The sequence below is a fragment of the Scyliorhinus canicula genome, chromosome 3 (assembly GCF_902713615.1).
Source record: "Scyliorhinus canicula chromosome 3, sScyCan1.1, whole genome shotgun sequence".
Classification (NCBI taxonomy): Eukaryota; Metazoa; Chordata; class Chondrichthyes; order Carcharhiniformes; family Scyliorhinidae; genus Scyliorhinus; species Scyliorhinus canicula.
Window position 1 is genome coordinate 261,402,106 of NC_052148.1, and position 24,531 is coordinate 261,426,636.

Consider the following 24,531-nt stretch of genomic DNA (forward strand, 5'->3'; position numbering starts at 1 on the left):
GAATGTCCTTGACTGCTGAAGTGTTCCCCAACTGGAAGGGAACAGTCCTGCCTGTTGATAGTCGCACGATGCCCGTTTATTCGTTGTCGCAGTGTCTGCATGGTCTCGCCAATGTACCACGCTTCGGGACATCCTTTCCTGCAGCGTATGAGGTAGACTACATACCTCATTACCCTTCGTCGTCCAGTACTTTCCTGGGGCGGAGAAACTACGACATCTTCTTCGCAGCCTCCAACACATCATCAGCGAGGATGGACATCTTGCCAAGGTCATCCCCACACCCCCACTACTGGCCTTCAAACAACCGCGCAACCTCAAACAAACCATTGTTTGCAGCAAATTACCCAGCCTTCAGAACAGCAACCACAACACCACAAAACCCTGCCAGGGTAATCTCTGCAAGACATGCCAGATCATCGACATGGACACCACCATTACACGTGGAAACACCACCCACCAGGTATGCAGCGCATACTCGTACGACTCGACCAATGTAGTCTACCTCATACGCTGCAGGAAAGGATGTCCCGAAGCGTGGTACATTGGCGAGACCATGCAGACACTGCGACAACGAATAAACGGGCATCGTGCGACTATCAACAGGCAGGACTGTTCCCTTCCAGTTGGGGAACACTTCAGCAGTCAAGGACATTCAGCCTCTGATCTCCGGGTCAGCATTCTACAAGGAGGCCTTCAGGAGACGCGACAACGCAAAATTGCTGAGCAAAAACTTATAGCTAAGTTCCGCACGCATGAATGCGGACTCAACCGGGATCTGGGATTCATGTCGCATTACATTCGGCCCCCACCAACAAGCCTGGACTTGCAGAGGCCTACCGACTGAACTGGCTTGGGACAATTCACACCTCTTTAACCTGGAGTTACCTCTCTCTCTGCATCTTTGATGATTTGATTGCCTGCAGGTGCTCGCATTCCGGGGCATCTCTGACTGTGTCTATATAAACATTTCTGGAACAAGCCTTTCCATTCACCTGAAGAAGGAGCCGTGCTCCGAAAGCTCGTGTTTGAAACAAACCTGTTGGACTTTAACCTGGTGTTGTAAGACTTCTTACTGTGCTCACCCCAGTCCAACGCCGGCATCTCCACATCATATACTTCAATAGTACTTGATAGGCTGCAAAGCACTTTGGGACATCCTGAGAACGTGAAAGGTGCTATTTAAATGCAATTTCAGTTGTTTACTCTGTAACTTGAAATTGGGTACAGCTGGTGTTTATGGATTATGGTACAATTTAGTAAATAAGCTTTCGCAATAAATATTCTGTATATTCTCCCCAAGCACCTCCAAGCCCATGTTGATGCTTTAAAGAATGGCTTGTTAGTGTAAGGCCTGCCACTTGTATTCTGACTGACTTGAACCTTTACATGTGTAACTTATCAAAAATGTTTAAATAGTTCACACCTGAAGAACCTTGACTTGGCCCAAGAAACTGTACAGGAGATGGTCAAATTGTCCATACTGGCCACCACATTACTATGAAGACGATTAAACAAGCATGGCTATAACTTCAATCGGCTGGGAGATTTTCTCTCTCTTACCCTCTCCACTCCCCAACCACATTTTCTCCATTGACAATGTCACAAGAGGCTAACTATGTATTCAGGATACATTCTCAATCATCATGCTAAATGGCAGACAACACATTTGAGCATTAGCATAAGGCGGGAGATATGAATTAAAGATAGCCACACTTAAACAGCAGCTATTATTGTGACCCATTCATCTTGCTCCACGTGATAATGCCACAACCTGGCATTTCTCACACTCGGAGCCTGCAATGGGAACCTTATCATCATGTGTCTTCTGTGACTTATCATTTACTTGGTTCCTTGGCATTCACAATTTAGCAGCACTTTTCAATTCTGTGACAGAATGGCTAACTTCGTGGGCCAGTAACCTTCAGCTCACCCACCACCCTGATTTTGGACACTCCTCAATATTTCCTCATCGTCAATGGGTCAGGACCCTAGAATCACCTGTCGATGAAGCAGCAGCAATTTTGGGAATGCGACAGCCAGGGATTAGCAATATGGAGATTTGCCAGTGTTGCCCGTGATTTGAGAACAAGTATAAAAAAAATAAAAAAATTTGGGGCTAAATATTCTGAAACTGCAAGTTGTATGTTCTACACTTATTCGCTACACAATGAGCTACTGATGTCAAAAGGTACCATCCTCATTGGAGATCAGTGAATTCTCCACAAGGTGGAAGCAAAAACTCAGTTACTTCCTCAATGTTGGCCAAAGAACTAGAGATTGGAGACAGAGAATCTCCAAAACATAGGAAAATTAAGAGTGGGGAATTAAAATAAATTGAAAAGGAAAATACTGTTTTTATCCTTTCCCATAATTTGGTTCTCTTCTTTCGTCAGTCTTTGATTTTCTCTCAATGAACTTTTTTTTGTAATTTCCGCCTTTTCTCTTGGCGTTTTCTCGGCATTGAACTTTTCAAAATAGAATTTCTTCAGTTCAGCATCACTTGAGCACAATTTGGTGTCATTTATTGTCTATTCAATTACAGAGGTTATTTCAGAAACCTACAAAGTCGCAATTAGCATTATTAAGATATATTAACAGAAAAGCTGGAAACACTAACCATTATGAATGATTGAATCAGAAAATGCTGGAAATGCCCAGAATCTCCAGAGAGGGATACAGTGTTAATATTTCAGGCCTGTGACTTTTCATCAGAATACTCGTGCTGATGCTGAGCTGAAATCCTCCACAGATCTCCGATTTTACACTGCTTATAGCATCCCAGATGGATAAATCTGCTTGGCAATGAGTTACTTTCTATTGACTTTGCTGCCTCTTGCACCTTAAATGCTGCACACTTGCTGGTTGTGTTCCTTCAGGAACATCGAGTTCTCACCAGAATTTTCGGGTGAATTTGTTGGCATCTTTATGACCGTGACTGTGAGAGCAGATTACACGTTTTGTGAATTCCATTGGACTCTTTGGGAGATGACTCTTTCTTGAGTTCCTTGGGACACAATCACATCAATGATGTTGCACTGAAAATTACCTGGTACTGACTTATACCAGTCTTACTCCTCTCTGCATGAAATGCCCTCATTGTCATGCCATGATATCACTATGGAGCCAGGTAAGGAACAAAGCCCCATGAACTACCTTAGCCAGTTAAGGCCACACACCCTGGCCGGGATTCACAAACCCCCCCCCCCCCAGCTTGGAGTTGACGCCAAGACAACCCGCGGTGCCGGGGAGAATCATCGCCAGCCACGCGCGATCGCCCGACGTGGCGCCGGTCGGGGAACATTCAAAGAGGCCCCTGTGGCGATTCACCGTGGTCGACTGGCCGAGTTCCCGCCGGCGTGGTTCTAACATGGTTCCACCTGGCGGGAGCTCGGGCCCGTGGCCGCGGTGGCCATCCTGATTTTGGGGGGGGGGGTGGAGTTCAGACTCCGGGGGTCCACCACGACGGCTAGGCTCGCGATCGGGGGCCACCCATCGGCAGGCGCGCGCGACCCAGGGGGTGCCTACTTTCATCCGCACCTGCCCGCTGTGTGGTTCGGTCATGTTGCGTGGACCCGGCGCGGAAGCGAAATGCGCACACGAGTGGATCCGCCGTCAGCAGTGCAGGGCTGCGTATTGGCGATGGTGCAATATGGAGTATGCGACGCCGTGCTGGCCCCCTGTGGGCCGCGCAATCTCTGGGCTAGGAGGCCTGTTGACGCCCGCGTGAAACACTTGCCCACCGTATTGTAGAATCCTGGCCCTTGTTTTTTGTTATTCTGTGCTACACTCTAGCCATTCAGCCAAATGAGTTAACTGAGCAACCCCCCCTCCAAGTTACCGTCTTTCTTCCATCAAAGCTGAGCACCTTAAAGTATGGTGGAAGCAGTAAGCAGATGAATGTTCTTTACAGCGGTGATGTCATTTTTCCAGTCTCCGCTTTGATTTATTAGCAGCGTTGAGTGCTCCTAGGTCTGGAATGGCACAATAGAGTAAAGCTCCGTTTGCTCTCTTCCCTCTTTTCAATTCTCATTTTATGTACCTGCGTTGTGTAAAATCTCTCGCCTGTGAGGGAGCTACACTGTCTTGTGCTGAGCTCAAAGCTCCCAAACTGTTTCTCATTGATTTGAAGAATTTAGCTTACTTAAATAGCCCTGAAAAATTTACTTGGCCTTCTTTGATTCGAAAGTTAACCACAAACAGCAGCATTATTTATCTTTGAATTATTTGGTTTGCCCTCTTAAGCATGGCCACATAGATAACTGACAAAAATCTCACCTCCGTTATATTGACCACGGTTAGGAATGTGGAATTCAACACGGTTTAGCTGTTAAACTCCCTCAGTTTTCTGACTGAATTTAAAGGGGACAGTATCACAAAAATGGGACAAACGTGCTTTATTTTTGTCATGATCCCAAACGTAGAAGATTGTCACATTAGCTTACTGATTTTTTTTTCTGCTTCTAAAATGAGCTATTAGTGTGAGCCTGCTGAATGAGATTTGTTGGTTTAGTGCTGGGGCTAATGACAATTGAGTACCGCATTAACGTTGGCTAAACAATTTTGCATAGGACTCTACCCAATCATGCTCTGTTAGATTGAAAACCTAGCCGGGGGGGGGGGGGGGGGGGGGGGGGAGCGGGGAGAGAATTACTAACTCGCTCATTATCTAATCTCGCATTAAATACTTAATTTAAATCAGGTAACTTTACAAAGTTTTTTTTTTGTTGTTGATATAATTGATTTTAGAATATGGAAAGCAAGTATGATTGGGACATCATTGAACTTGCATCTTGCAGCTTTCTTTGCAATGAATGGGTCTAAATATAAAATATTGAGGTTTATTTTACTCCAGCTTCAGTTTCACTGAAGATGTCAAATGTGTGAATATTTACACGTGCCTAATTTGGGAAACAATTTGTAGCTATTTATAGCCACATTTGGTTCTAATGAAGCTTTTGCTCAGTTATTCCTTTTGCATGTCAGAAGGTGGGGACTGGATATTGTATCACGTTATTTTTCTAAAGCCCCATCAGCTGGATAGTAGCAACAATATTTGCCATTACCAGCTGTAAATTATTGGGCGGTGAAAATAAATGTTTTCGCCAAACCTTTTCGTCTTGCAGTCTTCAGGAAAGACACACAAATTCCAAATTTCAAAGGGAGTGATAATTTATCCTGCATGAGAAAAAGCTGCTGATTGGTTGACAAGTAGACTCTGGCTGAGGCATAGCCATGGAGAATGTGTCTGTCCTGATGAGTGCAAGATGAAAAGCTTTGACGACCTGTCTCCTTTTTCAGCAGTGCTTGAGTTTTATACAAATTAATGTACAAAATGCATCTCCTGTTGCTGTACATGGAGTCTGCGTACTGCAACAACTGCATCAGCTTCATCTCAGAGTTACGGCAGGTTACCATAATAGTGATCTTTGCATTAATTTTTCTATTACTGAGAAAGCTGGTTGGATGGCTAGTAAGATTAAAAGGAGTGCAAAGATGACTCCACACGATGGTTGGGGGCAAGTATCTTTAGTCTAGCTAGATTTAACAATTTTGTAAATCATTGAATCCAGTCTTTTTTTTTAATGTCTCGCTGCTTGTCTCCTTTTCTGCAAAAACTCCCATCAATCTGATTGTTCACATTGATTCCATTGTCTCTTCATGGTGCAGAGACGCCATGCAATATTACTCAGCTGAAATTTAATTGTGACTTTGGACACAGACTTTCTATTGAGTTTTGCAGAGTCTTGATGTGACTGCATTCTAGAAAAATTGAATGTGTGTTTGGCGCTCTCGTTCAGTCGCCAGTATTCCTCCTCCGAGCTTATTGTTCTTGTAATTAAGAATTAGTTTCTTGGCAAGCCAGGTTACATAGTTAATGTTGCTTAGGTTCTGGGTTTAATTAGACTATCTACCTGCTAACCATATGTCTCAATATTTCCCATTCTGGAAACTATACTGGGTCTCCCATGCATCAGAATACATAAGCTATTTGTTGACATCTTTGATGTATTATTATTGCCTCGTAACATCCTGGAATTATGTTCTTTCCTTTTCCATGTCCTGGTTTATAGTTTTCCATTTGCTTATTTTGCCAACAGCTGTCATATTGAACAGGAACATATGCCCATTACTCATGACCAGGCTAGAAATGTTGGCACAATTTGTGATTGGGCCAACAGTGATATCAAGATTTATACTATTGACTGACGGAGGAGATTATGATAATTCTGTACAAATTGATTACCATGGCCAAAGTTTCATGCACTAGGTGGCAAATGAAGAGCAAATAAATTGGGAAGTCGAGTGAAGAAGGAAATGAAACCGCATTTTCACCGAAATACCAATGGAGTTGTGCAGGAAATTACCAAAAGAGATCTTTGAAGCGGACATAATGAATTACCTCACGTAACAATTGCATTTTTAAAGAGAGAAGCCAACTACAGGATATGAGTGCTAAGACTCATTGATTCCTGAAAAAGCGACAAGCTTGTTTGAGGTTAATGGTCTTCGAAACTTGGGAAATGGATGAGCCCCTTTGGCTGCTGATTGCTTTTCAGCCATTCATTTGATTAAGCTGATCTTTTGGTGTTCTTGGCAATGTTAATTTCTTACAGACCTTTAGGCCTTAGATGCTTGATTTTATCCTCTGGCTGTGTAAACCTGACATGGAACCTGGTTAGTGTTGGTTCTCACAAGCAATCATACCAGGATATAACTGGACCTCACAAGTACCTTTACAGAATTCATTATTCGACATGAAGCTACAAAATAATATTGCCTGAAGCCAAATAGGAAGTTGAGTCTTCTAGTTGAGTGCTTGGACCCTAAACCGGTCTCAAATTGGATAGTATCTTGCACTGGCTCACTGGATGGGCCACTTAAGAGAAGCAAGATATTTCATCTCTTGATGAGAGGACTTGCTTAGGAACTGGAATCACGGCTTTTTGTAGCACTGACAAAGTTATGAAACTGACAGACAGGAACAGACCAGCTCTGCCATCAAGACTGCTCCACACCACATTTAGGGTGGCACAGTGGTTAGCACTGCTGCCTCACAGCGCCAGGGACTCTGGTTCAAATCTGACTTTGGGTGACTGTCTGTGCGGAGTTTGTATATTCTCCCCGTGTCTGCGTGGGTTTCCTTCGGGTGCTCCAGTTTCCTCCCACAGACCAAGGATGTGCAGGTTGGGTGGATTGGCGATGCTAAAATTGCCCGTAAGTATCCAAGAAGGTTAGTTGGGGTTATGGGGATTGGGAGGGGCATAGGTGGGGTACTGTTTCAGAAGGTTGGTACAGACCCGAGGGTCCGAATGGCCTCCTTCTGCACTGTAGGGATTCTATGATGAAATGACCATGAAAATTCCAAGTAATAGATTCAGGTTAAATCTTGGGAAAGATTGAAAAATTGGCTGAAGGGTAGAAAGTTTTCATTATGTTGGGTGGGGAGAGCGGAGTGGCACATCCAAGGTTAATTTTGGGACTGTTACCTTTACTTAATTGACTTTAATTCAAAAACTCAAGTTAGACAATGGTTTCTGGTGATACCTCAAAGTACAAAAAGAGTTGGGCAAAACATGCCAGTAAGTAAAACCATTGTAAACAAAACTTAATACAGACAAGTGGAAATCACTGCAAATGGGAGGGGAAAATTGGCAACACATAAACCCACAAATGATGTAAGAGTAGCTAAGGAAGTTGAAATAAAAGAACTTGCATTATGAGACATTTATCATGTCCCTGGGGCATCCTAAAGTGAGTCAAAGCCACTGAATTAATTGTGAAGTGCTGTCACTGTTTAGTAGACAAACATGGCATTTGTACACAATAAGCTCCCACAAACAGCAATACGAAAAATTACCAGTGCTGCTTCACTGCATTGCCAAGCTTTAATTTTTGGAGTGGGGCAGAAAACCTTGTCCTTTCCAGGACAGTGAGGCAGGCTGACACTTAAAACAGTTAGTGCATTTGTCCAACTAGAGCGGATCAACAATCAACAAAGCCAGTAAAATATTGAAGTATATAGCCAGAAAGTAGACCAAGTCATGTTCAAATTGTACGCGCTGTACATCCACTGGGACAAATGGGGCATTCAGATTACAGAGGGTCTTCACATGTGGTCAGTCTGGAGTGTTGAAGGTCAAAGTTATAGGAAAAGATGTGAGAGGTTTGTGTCTTTGCAAGGGAAAAAGGCTTTGCGAAGTCATCTCGTAGAGTTTTGCTAAGGAAGTCCATCTACCAGTTTTGTTATACCCATGGGCAGTCCTAACTCGATTCTCTCACATGGTTCTTGAACCACTTTCTAGGAAAGAGGAACTGAACTAGTTTCGCCTTCCCTTCCTCATTGTTTTTAATGTCTGGCGTACCTGCTAGGAGAGATGCAACCAAGGTTAAACGGCCCTTATGATAAGAGTACGGGCTACCTGTATTAATTGGACGAAAGGACCCCTCCACTGGATATTAACCCTGTATCGGAAATTTTGATTGATGTTGCTTAAAATGGGGGTCTATCACGAAATAAGCTTTTTAATTCACAGCGTCATTCCACAACCCATTTTAAAATAATGAAAATGATTTTTAAAAATATTTTCTGGTTAGGTTGGGGTACAGTTGTTAGTTCTTGACTAAATTGTAAAGCAAACTAATTGGAAAAACGTTTGAGACATATCTGTTGGTGTATTTGTGCTTTGTGGAGAAGGCTCCATAAATATATCCTCTGTTCAATGATGCCCAGCACACTAGTTCAAAAGACAAGGCTAAAGCATTTCAACCATCTTCAGCCAAAAGAGCTGAGAGGATGATCTGTCTTGGCCTCCTCCTGAGGTCTGCAACATCACTGATAGTCTTCAGCCAATTTGATTCACTCCACGTGATATCAAGAAATGGCTGAAGGTACTGGATTAGTCAAAGGCTTTGGGCCCTGGCAATATTCTGGCAACTGTACTGAAAACTTGGGGTAGCCGTACCCCTCGCCAAGCTCCTCCAGTACAGCTACAATACTGGCATATACCCAATAATGTGGAAAATTGTCCCAAGTATGTCATGTACACAAAAAGCAGGACAAAATCCAACCTGGCCATTTACCACCGCCTACTGGTGATCATCAAAGTGATGAAAGGGGGTGTTGACGGTGTTATCAAGCAGCACTTATTTAGCAATAACCTACTTATGAACACTTAGTTTGGGTTCTGTCAGTGTCATTCGGCTCCTGATCTCAATACAGCCTTGGTTCAAACATTGACTAAAGAACTGAACTCCAGAGGTTTACATAGATAGAATTTAAGTGCAGAAGGAGGCCATTCGGCCCATCGAGTCAGCACTGGCTCTAGGAAAGAGCAACCTACCCAAGATCATCACCTCCACCCTATCCCCATAACCCAGTAACCCCACCTAACACTAAGGGCAATTTTGGACACAAAGGGCGATTTATCATGGCCAATCCACCTAACCTGCACATCTTTCGACTGTGGGAGGAAACCGGAGCACCCGGAGGAAACCCACGCACACACTGGGAGGATGTGCAGACTCAGCACAGACAGTGACCCAAGCCGGAATCGAACCTGGGACACTGGAGCTGTGAAGCAATTATGCTATCCACAATGCTACCGTGCTGCCCCTCTCATGGGGTGAGATGAGAGTGACTGCCCTTGACATCAAGGCAGCGTTTGACCATGTGTGGTATCAAGGAATTCTAGTAAAACTGGAGTCATTGGGAATCAGCAGAAAATTCTCCTAGTTGGGAGTCTAGCACAAAGGGTTGTGATTGTTGGTGGTCAATCATCTCAGTTTCAGGACATTGCTGCAGGAATTCCTCAGGGCAATGTGCTATCTTCAAATGCTCCATTAATGATATTCCCTCCGTCATAAGTAGGAATATTCGCTGCTGATTGCACCATTTGCAACTTCTCAGATTCTGACGCACTCTGCGCCCATATGCAGCGAGACTTTGGCTGATAAGGGGCAAGTAACCACGGCACACAAATGCCAGGTGATCACCTCCAACAAAAGACTCTGACTCTCCTCTGGCATTCAGTGGCAATACCATCGCTGAATCCCCCGCTATCAACGTCCTGCGGTTTACCATTGACCATAAACTGAATTGGACTAGCCACATAAATACAGGAAAGGTCAGAGGCTGGGAATTCTGCAGAGAATAACTCACCACTTTACTTTGCAAAGCCTGCCTACCATCTACGTGGCACAAGTAAGCAGTATGATGGAATGCCCACCACTTCCCTGGGTGAATGCCGCTCCAACATTCAAGCTTGACATCTTCTAGGACAAAGCAGCCTACTTGGTTGACACCCTATTCACCATCTTAAAACATTCACTCCTTCCACCACCGATGCACAGTGGCAGCAGTGTGTACCATCTACAGTGGGTTTGTGCAACCCGTGGGCTGCAGTCCCCAGGCCCACTGAAATCAGCCTGCTAAACTTCCTGGGTACTCAATGGCTATTTGTAAAATGCTGTAACGGTCTGCATCTAATCACAAGTTGGTTCTTCTCTGTATATGTTGAGAGGCTCACTAGCGGGGCCTAGGATAGGCGGATCAGGGCCCATTTGAGTATGAAATGAAATGAAAATCGCTTATTGTCACAAGTAGGCTTCAATGAAGTTACTGTGAAAAGCCCCTAGTCGCCACATTCCGGCACCTGTTCGGGGATGCTGTTACGGGAATCGAACCGTGCTGCTGGCCTGCTTGGTCTGCTTTCAAAGCCAACGATTTAGCCATGTGCTAAACAGCCGCAGTGTGCGAGTGGAGACTGAATGTGGGAGTCTGGCTCACAGTCATGGGGTTTTCATTAACCCTCGCCTCTCACATCAACAGACACACTCACCTACTCCCACAGCGTGAGGGTGAGTGAATGAGCACACTGAGACTGGGAGTGTGCCCCACACACACACGCGCACCCTCACACACACACACACACACGCACCCTATCACACTCTAATGGGCATCTTCATTTATTACTCTTTTTTAAAATTGGCAATTCATAGCTATGATTTTTTAAATACTGAGCAAGTTGTTTCACTTCATACCTCAGCTTTTAAAAAAAATTAATGTTTAATGCTGTGCCAAATCTTGGGCTGGATTCCCTGTTTCTGAGGTTAAGTGCCGGTGCGTACGGAGAATCAGTGGGAGGTTCACACAGGAAAATAGGCATGCGCCCCTCACCGATTCCGGTACCGGTGAGGGTATAGCACCAGCGGCGAGTGAAACTCCTGCAGATCGCGGTGAATGGTCGGATACTGGGCTACGCATGCGCAGGTCTGACAACCTGCACCGGTCCGTCGTAAAATATGGCGCCAGCTGTGCGGAACCCTAACCTGCTAACTGCAATCCCACAGCCCACCACCTCCCACCAGTCCTGAAAGCCTTAGCAGAAGCCCCTCCGACCTGCGACACTGATCCTGGCCGAGGTTGGCGGCACTGTCCACAGCCAGCACGTCGAGTTCCCTACCGCTGGGACTACATGTGGCATGTGCCTTCGGGAATTCGGCACATGGAGCATCGTGGGTAGGCCAGCCGATGACACGCCAACAGTGAAGTGGAGCGCGTCACGATGACGCCGGTTTTGAGGGGGTGGAGCATTGCAGACCAGCATCAAACTGGCTCCAGCCCCGATTTCACTGTCGAAATCCATTCTCTGCCCGATCCCGATTTTGGCGTCAGACTACAGGGAATCCAGCCCCTGATCTTTCAAAATTTACTCATTGGCCACTTGAGTAAGAAAACATTTGAAATGTGGCCCCGCCACGCAAAAAGATTAATCAAGTCTAATCGACAGGACCTCGGGGCAGCCATGGAGTGAGTGGCAGCTCCCGCTTCAGGTGTTTTCTTTTGGTCCTTTTCTCCATTTGGCGGGTGGATGTTTTGGTGGAAAAAGGTGTGGAGGTGATTGAGGAATGTTAATCTCCGCTGGTGGATGGATCCACGGACCAGAAGTGGTTAAGAGGAAAGGACCTGTTGGAACAAGAAATTACTTGTGCGCCACAGGTGCAGATGGCGGAGGATAAAGGGCCAGCCCTGCCTGCCCAGTGGTCGATTGAGCAGCTGGTGGACTTCATAAATGAGAAGTTCAGTCAGCAGAGGGCAGATGCCCAGGAGGACCTGGCCAAGATGGTGGAACCACTAAAAACAGGGATTGATTGGGTGAGGCAGAGGCTGGAGTCCCAGGACCAGGCTATTCGGAAAATGGAGGAGGTAGTGGGAGAGCACGAGGAACAGCTTACCGCGTTGGTGGCTGAGATCGGAATGATGCGGGAGGCCCAGAAATGGATAAAGGAAAAGGTGGAGAATCTGGAGAACCGTCCCCAGAGACAAAACTTATGAATCGGAGGGATACCCGAGGGCATCGAGGAAGCGGACGCTGGCCCATATGTAGCCAAGATGTTGCAGCAGTTGATGGGGGGTAGGGGCCTTGACTGGCCCCTGGAGGTCGACTGGGCACATAGGGCGCCGATGAGGAAGCTGCAGGCTTCGTCAAGGGCGATCGTGGTGCGGCTCCACTGATTCCACGCCAAAGAAATATATTGCGGTGGGCTAGGCAGACAAGGAGGTGCACTTGGGAAGGTAATGAGCTCCGGGTGTACCAGGACCTGGGTGCTGAACTGGCGAAGGGGAGTGCCTGATTTAATCCAGTTAAGGCTGCCCTCTTTAAGAAGGCCTTTGCCTCCCCGGTAGCCCGGAGTCGGATTTTGCTGGAGTGGAGGGGCCTGGTGCCACCGAAGCTGTGGGGTGTGGGTGAGCGTCCTGGCGGAGTTCCTAAGACTGGAGAAAAATAAGTTTGGCTTCAGAGGGTCAGTTGACGGGTTTGCCCAGAGATAGAAGCCGTTTATCAACATTTTCAATGAAAATTAAGGTGTCGGCGGGGGGGGTGGGGGGGTGGGATAAAGAGGGTAAAATGGGAAAGGCAGAATGGGAGGGGCAGGGAGGTTGGAACATTCGGCTAGTTATTTATTTATTATGGGGTTTCTGTTTGTTCTTGTTGGTTAGTGTTTCATGTTTATACAAATGTAATAAAAATATTTTTTTTAAAAACCTGATCTACAAGATGTACAATGGGAACTCAAGCGGGGTTCCTTCAACAGCACCTTCCAAACCTGCAACCTCTACCACATTGAAGGACAAGAGTGGCTAATGCATGAGAACGTTGCCACCTGCAAGTACCCCTCCCAAGTCTCTCACTATCCAGACTTGGAAATGTATCACCATTCCTTAATTGCGACAGGGTCAAAATGCTTCCCACCCTAATAGCGCTGTGGTGTCCGTATTCCTCATTAACTGCAGCAGTTGAAAAAGGCAGCTCATCTCCACGTTCTCGAGGGCAATTGGGGTGGGCGACAAATGCTGGCCTAGCCAGAAGTGACGACATCCCATGAAAGAATGTAAATAAAATCCAGCTTATTTGTTGGAGCCTCCTGAAAGCCTTCAAATCAGCACAGTGAGTGGAAATTCCAAATGGTGCTTCATTCAATCTGTGAGGGACAACGGGATGCTTTTAAAACTACAGTAAAGTCATCTTCGAAACATAAGTTGCATTGAATGGAGTTTGCATTAAAATTCCTCAGTCATTTCTGCTGATAGAAGAGGATTGTGCTAAAAAAGTGCAATTGAATGCAAACTCCAGGCCTCAAAGAAGATAATCTTTATTAGTGTCACAAGTAGGCTTACATTAACACTGCAATTAAGTTGCTGTAAAAATTCCCTAGTTGCCACATTACGGCGCCTGTTCGGGTACACTGAGGGGGAATTCAGAATGTCCAATTCACCTAACAGCACATCTTTCGGGACTTGTGGGAGGAAATAGGTGCACCCGGAGGAAACCCACGCAGACACGGAGAACGTGCAGACTCCACACAGACAGTGACGTCAGCGTGAATTGAACCCGAGACCATGGCGATCTGAAGCAACAGTGCTAACCACTGCTACCGTGCCACCCATGCTGGCATAGTGGTAATGTCACTGGACTGCCAATCTGGAAGCCCAGGCTAATGTTCTGAGGTACAAGTGTTCAAATCCCAAAGCTTTGAATTTATAATTCCGTTAATAAACTTGGAATATACAGATAGTAAAAGTGACCATGAAATCTGGGAGCCCAGGTTCAAATCCCATCATGGCAGATGGGGAAATTTGAATTCAATAAAAATCTAGAATTAAGAATCTAATGATGACTGTGGACAATTGACGATTGTCGTAAAAAAAAAACCATCTGGTTCACTAATGCCCTTGAGGGAAGGAACTCTGCCACCCTTACCTGGTCTGGCCTAAATGTGACTCCAGACTCTTGGCAATGTGGTTGTCTTAAATTTAAAAATAAAAGGAAATGGTGTGTCAAAGCACTCAGTTCATGAACAATTAAGGGTGGGCAACAAATACCGACCGTGCCATTGATGCCCGCATCCCATGAATTAATAAATTATTTGCGTGATGTACTAAAGCAGGGAGCTTTACTGGTTTGCTTCTGCTGTAGACCACCCTGGCGACTGTTTGCAGGGAGTGGCAGTGATTATTTTTTTTTAATTCAATAGATCTTTCCAGGTGAGGTAAATGTGTCCTAATTGTTTTTAATCCTCTAGATGCTGTCTTCGCATTTCAACTACGCAATCCAGTGCACAATGGGCATGCTCTATTGATGCAGGACACATTCCAGCAGCTGATTGAACGTGGCTACAGGCGTCCAGTTCTTCTTCTGCACCCTCTCGGCGGTTGGACGAAAGATGATGATGTACCTTTAATATGGAGAATGAAGCAGCATGCTGCCGTGTTGGAAGAGAGGATACTTAAACAAGAGTCTACTGTCGTGGCCATCTTCCCATCTCCCATGATGTATGCAGGACCAACCGAGGTGACCTTTCTCCTCTCTATCATTACAAATTGGGGACAGGAAAGGGAATTAGTTTTTCAAGATGTTGTCTGCAGTCGCAGGTATAAGATCATAAGGTATCATGCCTCTTGATGTGTGATGATTGATATTTTTTTCAGATGTTTTGGTTAGTCAAGCCTCTACATATAACTGCCTGATGGGCAGTTCATTGTTTTTGTTTAAAATACTCAGAATCTTACAATACAGACTGAGAATATTCTGTCCATCCAGCCTGTGTTAACTCTTTGGTGGGCTTTCCCATCATTGGGTTTGTGTAAAGCTGATCAGAAAACATTTCATGAACTTGTTTCCTCTGTGCTTGTCTGTTCAATTCAGTAGCCTTCTTATAAGTTACAAAGTCCTTGCATTTACATCAGATATTGTGTTAATTGTAAATTTATCCCAACTCTGCAGGAGTCCAGTAGGTTGAATTCTCATTTGACAGATAAATATTTTGGTTCTGCAGTATTTAAGATGTATTATATAAGGCGAGTAATTTTCCCCTTTAAAACACCTCCAGATCAATTTGCGGGTACGGGCACCAGCAATTAATTTTAGAAGGTTCTAGAAGGAGGACTCAGTCAAATCATTACATTCCCAAGATTTCACTGACTAACCCTAACCACAATGTTGACCTCAGGCTATGTGTGAGGGCATGAGCCTGACCAGATGTGGTGTACCAGTGAAGTTTAGCAATTTACATTAGGCACTCTTGTAAAGCATCAAAAGCACGATTTAAACCCTCTGCCAAAATGTGTCCCAACATTTTTTTTTTATTTGCTTTGCTTCACCTGCCAAGGCAACCAGGCGTTCGAGACCCTGGATTATTTCATTTGATACTCTTCTAAGCAATCAACTTAAGATGCACTTAAGTGGTTCCCAGAGGAAAAGGGCCTTAACATTTACTGAAAGACCACAAAATAAGCTAAATGAGCAATTTAAACTGTACACAGTAGTGGTAGTGTTTACTTTTTAAAAAAACTTATTTTTGCAGTCATAAAGCAGCTGGAAGGCATATACGTTAATGGAGACTGTCTACTGATTTATGTCATAATTATTATAGATACATGCTTGGTAAATTTGTGGTATTCTAAATCTAGTGTTTAGTTAAATGTATGTTTTTCTATCATATATAATGATAATTTGTTACCCTCAGTTGTCCCAGTGGTCTAAAGGAATATGTTTCGGATGCTGCGACTCATCGGTGGGGGAGAGTTCCAGGACCCTGTGTTTCAGGAGGCACTCGCACCCCTCAGATTAAGTACCTTGAATTTGGCCAGTGGTCAGGGACAGGAGGGTGTGACTATGAGCGAGATAGGTAGAGGGATCGGGAGGTAGGGCTGCAGGAGCGTCAGCCCTTGTCCTTGTCCAACAGGTTTGAGATTCTTGTTCCCTGTCTGGATGAGAGCGGGGACTGTGTGGAGAATGAGCAAACTGACCACAGCACTGTGGTACAGGGAGCCATTCAAGTGGGGAGAGAGAAAGAAATATAGTAGTAATCGGGAATAGAGTTGAGGAATCGCAAAGGAAAAAAGAGCCTGATGGGAGTTATGCGCAAACCCCCAAGCAGTAGTCAGGATGTGGGGCAGAAAATAAATCAGGAGATAGAAAAGGCATATATGAAAAGCAATATTACAATAATCATGGGGGACTTCAATATGCGTGTAGATTGGGTAAGCGGATCCCAAGAAAAGGAATTTGTGGAATGTCTTATGAGATTGGTTTTAGAACATAGAACATACAGTGCAGAAGGAGGCTATTCGGCCTATCAAATCTGCACCGACCCACTTAAACGCTCACTTCCACCCTATCCCCGGAACACAATAACAACTCCTCACCTTTTTGGTCACTAAGGGCAATTGAACATGGCCAATCCACCTAACCTCCACGTCTTTGGACTGTGGGAGAAAACCGGAGCACCCGGAGGAAACCCACACAGACACCGGGAGAGAATTTTGGGCAGCTTGTAGTAGAGCCTGCTAGGAAACAGGCAATTCGGGATTTGGTGATGTGTAATCTCTACAATGCAGAAGGAGGCTACTCGGCCAATCAAGTCGGCACTGACCTGCCTCGGCCCAATCACCCGTCCTATCCCCATAACTCCACCTAACCTTTGGGCACTAAGGGGCAATTTTATCATGGCCAATCCACCCAACCTGCACATCTTTGGACTGTGGTAGGAAATCCACGCTGACACGGGGAGAGCGTGCAGACTCGACAGCAACCTAAATCTGGAATCGAATCTGAGACTCTGGCGCCGTGAAGCAACGGTGCTAACCACTGTACTACCATGCCATCCCAGCCATGATTGAATGGCGGAGCAGGCTTGATGGGCCGAATGCCTGATTCTGCTCCTTTATCTGATCTTAATGCTAGATGTGAATCTTTAAACCTTTGTACAAAAAGTGATAGGAAAATTTAGCAGGAGTAAAGCAGGGTAAAGAGCTGGGCGTGGTGCGACTAACTGGGTAGTTCTTTCAAATATAGGCATAGTGACAATAAGCTGAATAACTTTGTATGCTGTATGATATTAGTTGACCTCCCATGGTGTTATTGGTAGTTAAAACCAAGGAAATAGAGTTAGAGAACAGGAAATAATTGGTTCAGGGTTGTGTGGATGTAATTCAGTCTCCAGTTTAAAGTCATGTCTTCTATCTTTATTTCATGTATTTCAAACTAAATTCCTAAATTAACATTTCTAATAAGACAATGTTAGCATTCACGTCGAGAGGGCTAGAATACAAGAGCAGGGATGTGCTGTTGAGTCTATATAAGGCTCTGGTCAACTCTATTTGGAATATTGTGAGCAATTTTGGGCCCTGTATCTAAGGAAGGATGTGCTAGCCTTAGAGAGGGTCCAGAGGAGTTCCGAGGTTGAGGACTCTGGTTCTGTATTCGATAGAATTTAGAATCTGCCGACGTAAACTTGTTACCATATAATGCATATATATTGAGGTTGGGCACGGTCAGATTAATGGTGATGCAAATACTGAAGGAACATTGCATTGTTCTATTGTTCAGTTCTTGAGAAAATTATTACTTGCCTTACTTGTACTGTCTTGGCGAATAATCCAGCAGTCGCTTTCAAACGAGATCAAACTTGGAGGCATCTTTTACATTGATTAAAATCACCCAGTTTTCCATCAGTTTCTCCTCATAGTCAACTGATGCTGCTTGATGATTGAAATGGAGCTATAGATGGTTTGGAGTGACAATCTTTGGCTGGCCCCACACTCAATCCTGGAGCTATAAGGCAAACCCTTACTGCAGTCCATGGGTGTCAACGCTGATACTGTAATAGTGATATCACAATAGATTTACACCAGAACCGTCTCAAATATAAACAATCCAGCTCTTGGGCTTCTCTTAAAGAACCACCTCCAGTTAACCAGTGGACTGACCCATATGTAGACATCACGTGCTGGGATGGTTTGATGTTTTTCCTATGGATTCTCAGATAATGTGATTGGTTTCTATTTCACCCCCTAAACACAAGTGTCCTCTTGGGTAATTTAAGAAACCAGCAGAGAATACAAACGGCATGTTTGACTAGATCACTTCCTTGTAGTTTCTCAAAGCACTATCTCGCCTCACTTATATGCTTCTCCTATAGGAGTGAACAAACACTAGAATTAAGAACACAGCTGCCACATTCTGGAATGACTCCCAAGGCTGCCAGCCCTTAGATGACTGGTTACATGTGTGAACTGCTATTGCATTGGGCATACAATCTCTGCTGCTATAGAACGTCGCTGCATCCAAGCACAGATTTTGATTAATCAAAGCAATCTGCTGTCTATTTTTTTTGTTGTTGAATCTGCCCGTAAAATCCCATTTCCAGAATAGTTTGTGGTAGTGCTTTCTTGACGCTGCCAAATAAGTGGGTTTGGCAGTCTTCACATCCTGTGCTGGTAGGCTGTACAGATGGCAGATTGGTCCAGTGTGCCTGGCATTCTGAACAACAAAACAGCATATTGAGAACAGGACATTTCACACCTAGAGTGCAATACTGTAGAAAATTCAGTCTGTTTAAAGTGCTATGGGTAAATGCTTCCTATCTATGTCTTTGCATTATGGATGGGGGTAAGGCAGGGAATTAGTAATTTGTTACAATTATAATTACTGAGGAACCATCCTGTGAAAACTGACGGTACAGCGTATGTGTGCCTATATTGCACAAAAGCCATATCCCATTTATAGAGCAGATGAACTATACAGCCTAAGTATGCAGCTGCCCCTCTCTAATGCAAAATGAGTAAAGATGGAATGAACTTTTATTTATAGAGCACCTTTCACAAGCCCAGATCATCTGAGTATTTTACCATTAAGTATTTCTGCAGGATAAGGTAATGCAGGAGGTGGAGGAGTCGTCAGTGGAGGAGCTGAAGGCTAAATGGGAGGAGGAACTCGGGGAGCAGATAGAGGATGGGACTTGGGCGGAGGCCTTGGAGAGAGTCAACTCCTCTTCCTCATGTGCGAGGCTTAGTCTCATCCAATTTAAGGTGCTGCACCGGGCCCATATGTCCGGGACTAGGATGAGTAGGTTCTTCGGGGGTGAGGACAGGTGCACCAGATGTTCGGGGAGTACTGCGAACCACGGCCATATGTTCTGGGCATGCCCAGCACTGGAAGAATTCTGGAAGGGGGTGGCGGGGACGGTGTCGAGGGTGGTTTGATCCAGGGTCAAACCAGGGTGGGGACTCGCGATTTTTGGGGTTGGGGTGGAGCCGGGAGTGCAGGAGGCGAAAGAGGCCGGTGTCCTGGCCTTTGCGTCCCTAGTAGCCCGTCGAAGGATTCTGTTACAATGGAAGGATGCAAGGCCCCCAAGCGTGGAGACCTGGATCAGTGACATGGCGGGATTTATAAAATTGGAAAAGGTCAAATTTGCCCTGAGAGGATCAATACAAGGGTTCTATAAACGATGGCAGCCTTTTCTGGACTTCCTGGCTCAGAGATAGGTAACTGGGTCAATAGCAGCAGCAACCCGGGGGGGGGGGGGGGGGGGGGGGGGGTGCATTATTGTAGTGTTTATTCTGTAACTTTATAGTGTGTTAATTTGCGTTGTTGTTAAAATGCTGGGTTGTTCATGGGGATGGGGCGAATGTATATGATTGTTAATATTATTGTTATTTTCGGTATTTTACTAAGGTGCGTTATTGTTGTATAAAATCAAAATTTCTCATTAAAAATTATTTAAAAAAAAAAAAAGTATTTCTGCAGTGTAGTCATGGTTGTGATGTAAGAAATGTGGCAGCCAATTTGCACACAGGAAGATCCCACAAACAGTAATGACTCAGGATATCAGTACTGAAAGGCCATCAAATTGAAATAGTAACAGGTTTCCATACACAGATACTGCCTGATCTGCTGAATGTCTTCCAGCACTTTGTTTTTTTATGTAGTCAGCTGTGTTAATTAAGGAATAAATGTTCGCCAGGTCACCAAGTGAATGCCTGTGGTTTTCAAATAGTTTCAGGAGATCTGTTAGACCCACCCGAAAGGGCACGGGGGTACCTCAGTTTTATGTCTCATCCAAAAAATGACAATTTTCACAGTGCAGCACGCCCCTCAGTACTGCATCGAGCTGTTTTATAAGTATATTAAGGGCCAGAGGGTAACCAGGTAAAGAGTAGGGCCTATTAGGGACCAAAATGGCAACTTATGTTTGGAACCGAAAGACATGGGTGAGGTACTAAATTTGTATTTTGCATCTGTGTTCATTATGTAGAAGGACAATGTGAGTATAGAAAGCAGGGAGGGGAACTGTGATATTATTAAACACATTAGCATTTGAGAGAGAGGAGATGCTTGTGGTTTTAGCATGCTTAAAAGGGGATAAATCCTCTGGCCCAGATGAGATGTATCCTAAGTTGCTGTGTGGGCAAGAGAAGAGATTGCAGGGCCTCTGATAATTTTTGAATCCCTTCTGGTCACAGGTGAGGTGCCGGAGGATAGGAGGACAGCTAATGTACCATTATTCAAGAAGGGAAGTAGGGGAAGAATGAGGTAATTACAGGCCAGTGGGTCTAACATCAGTGGTAGGGTAGTTATTGGAAAAAAAATTCTGAAGGACTGAATTACTCTCCACTTGGCGAGGCAAGGATTAATCAAGAATAGTCAGCATGGCTTAGTCAAGGCGAGACAATGTCTAACAAATTTGATTACATTTTGGCGGAGATGACTAGGTGTGTAGATGAGGGTAGTGCAATCTCCGCATGGGAGATTGATCAAGAAGGTAAGAGCCCATGGAATGCAGGGCAATTAGGCAAATTGGATCCAAAATTGGCTTAGTAGCAGAAGGTGTTGATCGAAGGTTGTTTTTGTGACTGGAAGCCGGTGTCCAGTGGTGTACCGCAGGAATTGGTGCTGACTCCCTTGCTGTTTGTAATATACATTAATGATCTAGATGGATGGTATGATTCGCAGCTCACACAGAAATTGGTGGTGTGGTAAATAATGAGGAATGCCTCAGATTTCAGGGCGATAGGCGATGATGCAGATGGGCTGGATGGACAGAACAGTGGAAAATGGAATTTAACCCTGGGAATTGTGTGATGATGCATTTTGGGAAGACTAACAAGGCAAAAGAATACACAATGAGTGGTAGGATGCTAGTAAGTACAGAGGACCAGATGGATCTTGGGGTACATGTCCATATGTACCTTAAGGCAGCAGGATAGATAAATAATTTGGTTAAGCACTGCTACCTCAAGCCGCCATGGTCCTGGGTTCGATCCCGGCCCTGGGTCACTGTCTGTGTGGAGTTTGCACATTCTCCCTTTGTCTGTGTGTCTCTCACCCCCACAAACTGAAAGGTGTGCAGGGTAAGTAGATTGACCATGCTAAATTGCCCCTTAATTTGGGAAAAAAGGAATTTGGTACTCTAAATGTATTTTAAAATAAAGATAAGGTGGTTAAGAAGGTGTATGGGATACTTGCCTTTATTAGCCAAGGTATAGAATATTTTTTTTTTTTTTTTTTTTAAATTTAGATTACCCAATTATTTTTTCCAATTAAGGGGCAATTTAGCGTGGCCAATCCACCTACTCTGCACATTTTTGGGTTGTGGGGGTGAAACCCACGCAGACACGGGGAGAATGTGCAAACTCCACACGGACAGTGACCCAAAGCTGGGATCGAACCTGGGACCTCAGCGCCGTGAGGCGGTTGTGCTAACCACTAGGCCACCGTGCTGCCCGCCAAGGTATAGAATATAAGAGCATGGAGGTTATGATGGAGCTGTATAAAATGTTGCTTAGGCCCCAACTGGAGTACTGTGTACAGTTCTGATCACCACACTATATAGGAAGTATGTGATTGCGTTAGCAAGGTGCAGAGAAGATTCACCAGGATGTTGCAAGGGCTGCAGCATTTCAGCTATGAAGAGAGGCTGGTTAGGCTGGGGTTGTTCTCCTTAGAGTAGACAATGGGGGACCTGATTGAATTGTACAAAATTCTGAAGAACATGAGTAGATAAATAGGAAGAAACTTCCCTCAGTTGAGGGGGTCAGTAACCAGGGGGCATGGATTTAAGGTAAGGGGCAGGAGAGCTAGAGGGTCTTTGAGGAAAAGCCTTTTCCCCCAGAGGGTGATGAAAACCTGGAACTCGATGCCTGAAAGGGTGGTAGAGACGGGAACCCTCACAACATTTATGAAGCATTTAGATGAGCACTTGAAACACCACAGCATACAAAGCTACAGACCAAGTGCTTGAAAATGGGATCAGAATAGATAGGTCTTTGATGGCTGGCACAGACATGGTGGGCCAAAGCACCTCTTGCTGTGCTGCAAAATCTGATTCTATTTTATAGAAACTTAATTCTGCTACATGGGTGCTGAACTGCTCTAGATTTTTTTTCTGTTGAATTGTGACTAGAAACAATTTTGTCATATATCCTAATTTTTGTCAGTAATGCTAGGCTCAGGGACCACCTGAATCAAGGTAATAAAAACCACACACCATGAGACAGGAAAGACACAGGAGGGATTGAATTCATATTTAACAACCATTAAGGGGGATTTTCACAGTAACTTCAGTGCAGTGTTAATGTAAGCCTACTTGTGACAATGATAGAGTATTATTATTAATAAACCGCAACGGCAAAGCTAGAGTACGAGTCAGACGAAGCCGAGAGAAAGATACAGCTACAAAAGGGAAAATGCTGGAAAATCTCAGCAAGTCTGGCAGCATCTGTAGGGAGAGAAAAGAGCTAACGTCTCGAGTCAGATGACTCTTTGTCAAAGCTTTGATAAAGAGTCATCGGACTCGAAACGTTAGCTCTTTTCTCTTCCTACAGATACTGCCAGGCTTGCTGAGATTTTCCAGCATTTTCCCTTTCGTTTCAGATTCCAGCACCCACAGTAATTTGCTTTTCTTCAGAAAGCTACAGCTGTCTGGTCAGACTACACCTTGAATACTGGGTTGTCGGACGTGACTGGTGAAGACCTATTTCCCCTTTCCATGGGGTGCAAATGGGCAAGTAGAAGAATTGATGCTGGCTGGTAGATTGAGAGCCTTGTGCTTTGTGGAGCATGCTCGCTTTGCTCTCGGCATTTGTTTCCTCGTCCTATGAGAAGCACCACTGGTTATCTTTCTAGTTGTAGGTCAGGGTGGCGGTGTATTGGCACTGGACTAGTAACCCAGAGACCCAGGGTAATACTCTGGGGACGTGTTTGACCCCCACCATGATGGATGGTGACATTTGTATTCGATAAAAATCTGGAATTAAAAGACTGAGCATGACCGTGGAACCATTGACGATTGTCGTAAAATCTCATTGGGTTCACGAATGTCCTTTAGGGAAGGAAATATACCGTCCTTGCCTGATCTGGCCTAAATGTGACTCCAGACCCAAAGCAGTGTGGTTGAGTCTTAACTGCCCTCTGAAATGTCCCAGCAGGCTTGTCAGTTCAAGGGCAATTAGGGAAAGGCTACAAATGGTGGCTGAGCCCAGCAGCAATGCCCATATCTCATTAATGAATGAAATAAAAGCCGCACGCCATGAGACAGGAAAGACACGGGGGGATTGAATTCATATTTAAGAACAATTTACTCATAGATGTCCCCTCCATGGAGTGTGACCAAGTTCAGCACCGACATAGCAACACTTCAGGACACTTCCCTCTTTTGGTTTTGGGAAATTTAAAGAATCGGTAGTACTTTGAAGTTATGAAAGTATACTTGATGGAAATTGAGGTCATTGAGTGGCACTTTTGTACAGTATGAATAATGAGTGGATCTGCGACCGGATCACGAGGGAAAGCTAAAACCGCAGAGGCTTGAAGTTTTAAAATTTGTTTTTTTTTTCTCCGTGTGCAGTAATAAAATGTTGTCTAATTCACACTCCTCACATGTTTATCATCACAGGTCCAATGGCACTGCAGATCCCGCATGATTGCAGGTGCTAATTTCTACATTGTGGGCCGAGACCCGGCAGGCATGCCTCATCCGGAGACTAAGAAGGACCTGTACGAACCAACACATGGAGCAAAAGTCCTGACCATGGCCCCAGGCCTACTGTCCCTGGAAATCATCCCATTTCGCGTCGCTGCCTATAACAAGGTGAAGAAATGCATGGACTATTATGATCCTGAATGGTAAGTATGAACTATGGGATTTAGTGCGTGACATGTGCAATTTGTTTCAGGCGTCACTGATTCCTCT

The 24,531-nt window shown here is 44.7% G+C and overlaps 1 protein-coding gene across 1 annotated transcript in view; it reads left to right on the forward strand.

Moving 5' to 3' along the window:
• The window catches only part of papss1 (3'-phosphoadenosine 5'-phosphosulfate synthase 1), a 69,191-nt gene that overhangs the window by 40,780 nt on the left and 3,880 nt on the right, over positions 1-24,531 (forward strand). The window contains exons 10-11 of the mRNA XM_038792987.1: positions 14,581-14,849; positions 24,235-24,464. Coding sequence (XP_038648915.1) covers positions 14,581-14,849; positions 24,235-24,464 — 499 coding nt within the window. The remainder of the gene's footprint in view (positions 1-14,580; positions 14,850-24,234; positions 24,465-24,531) is intronic.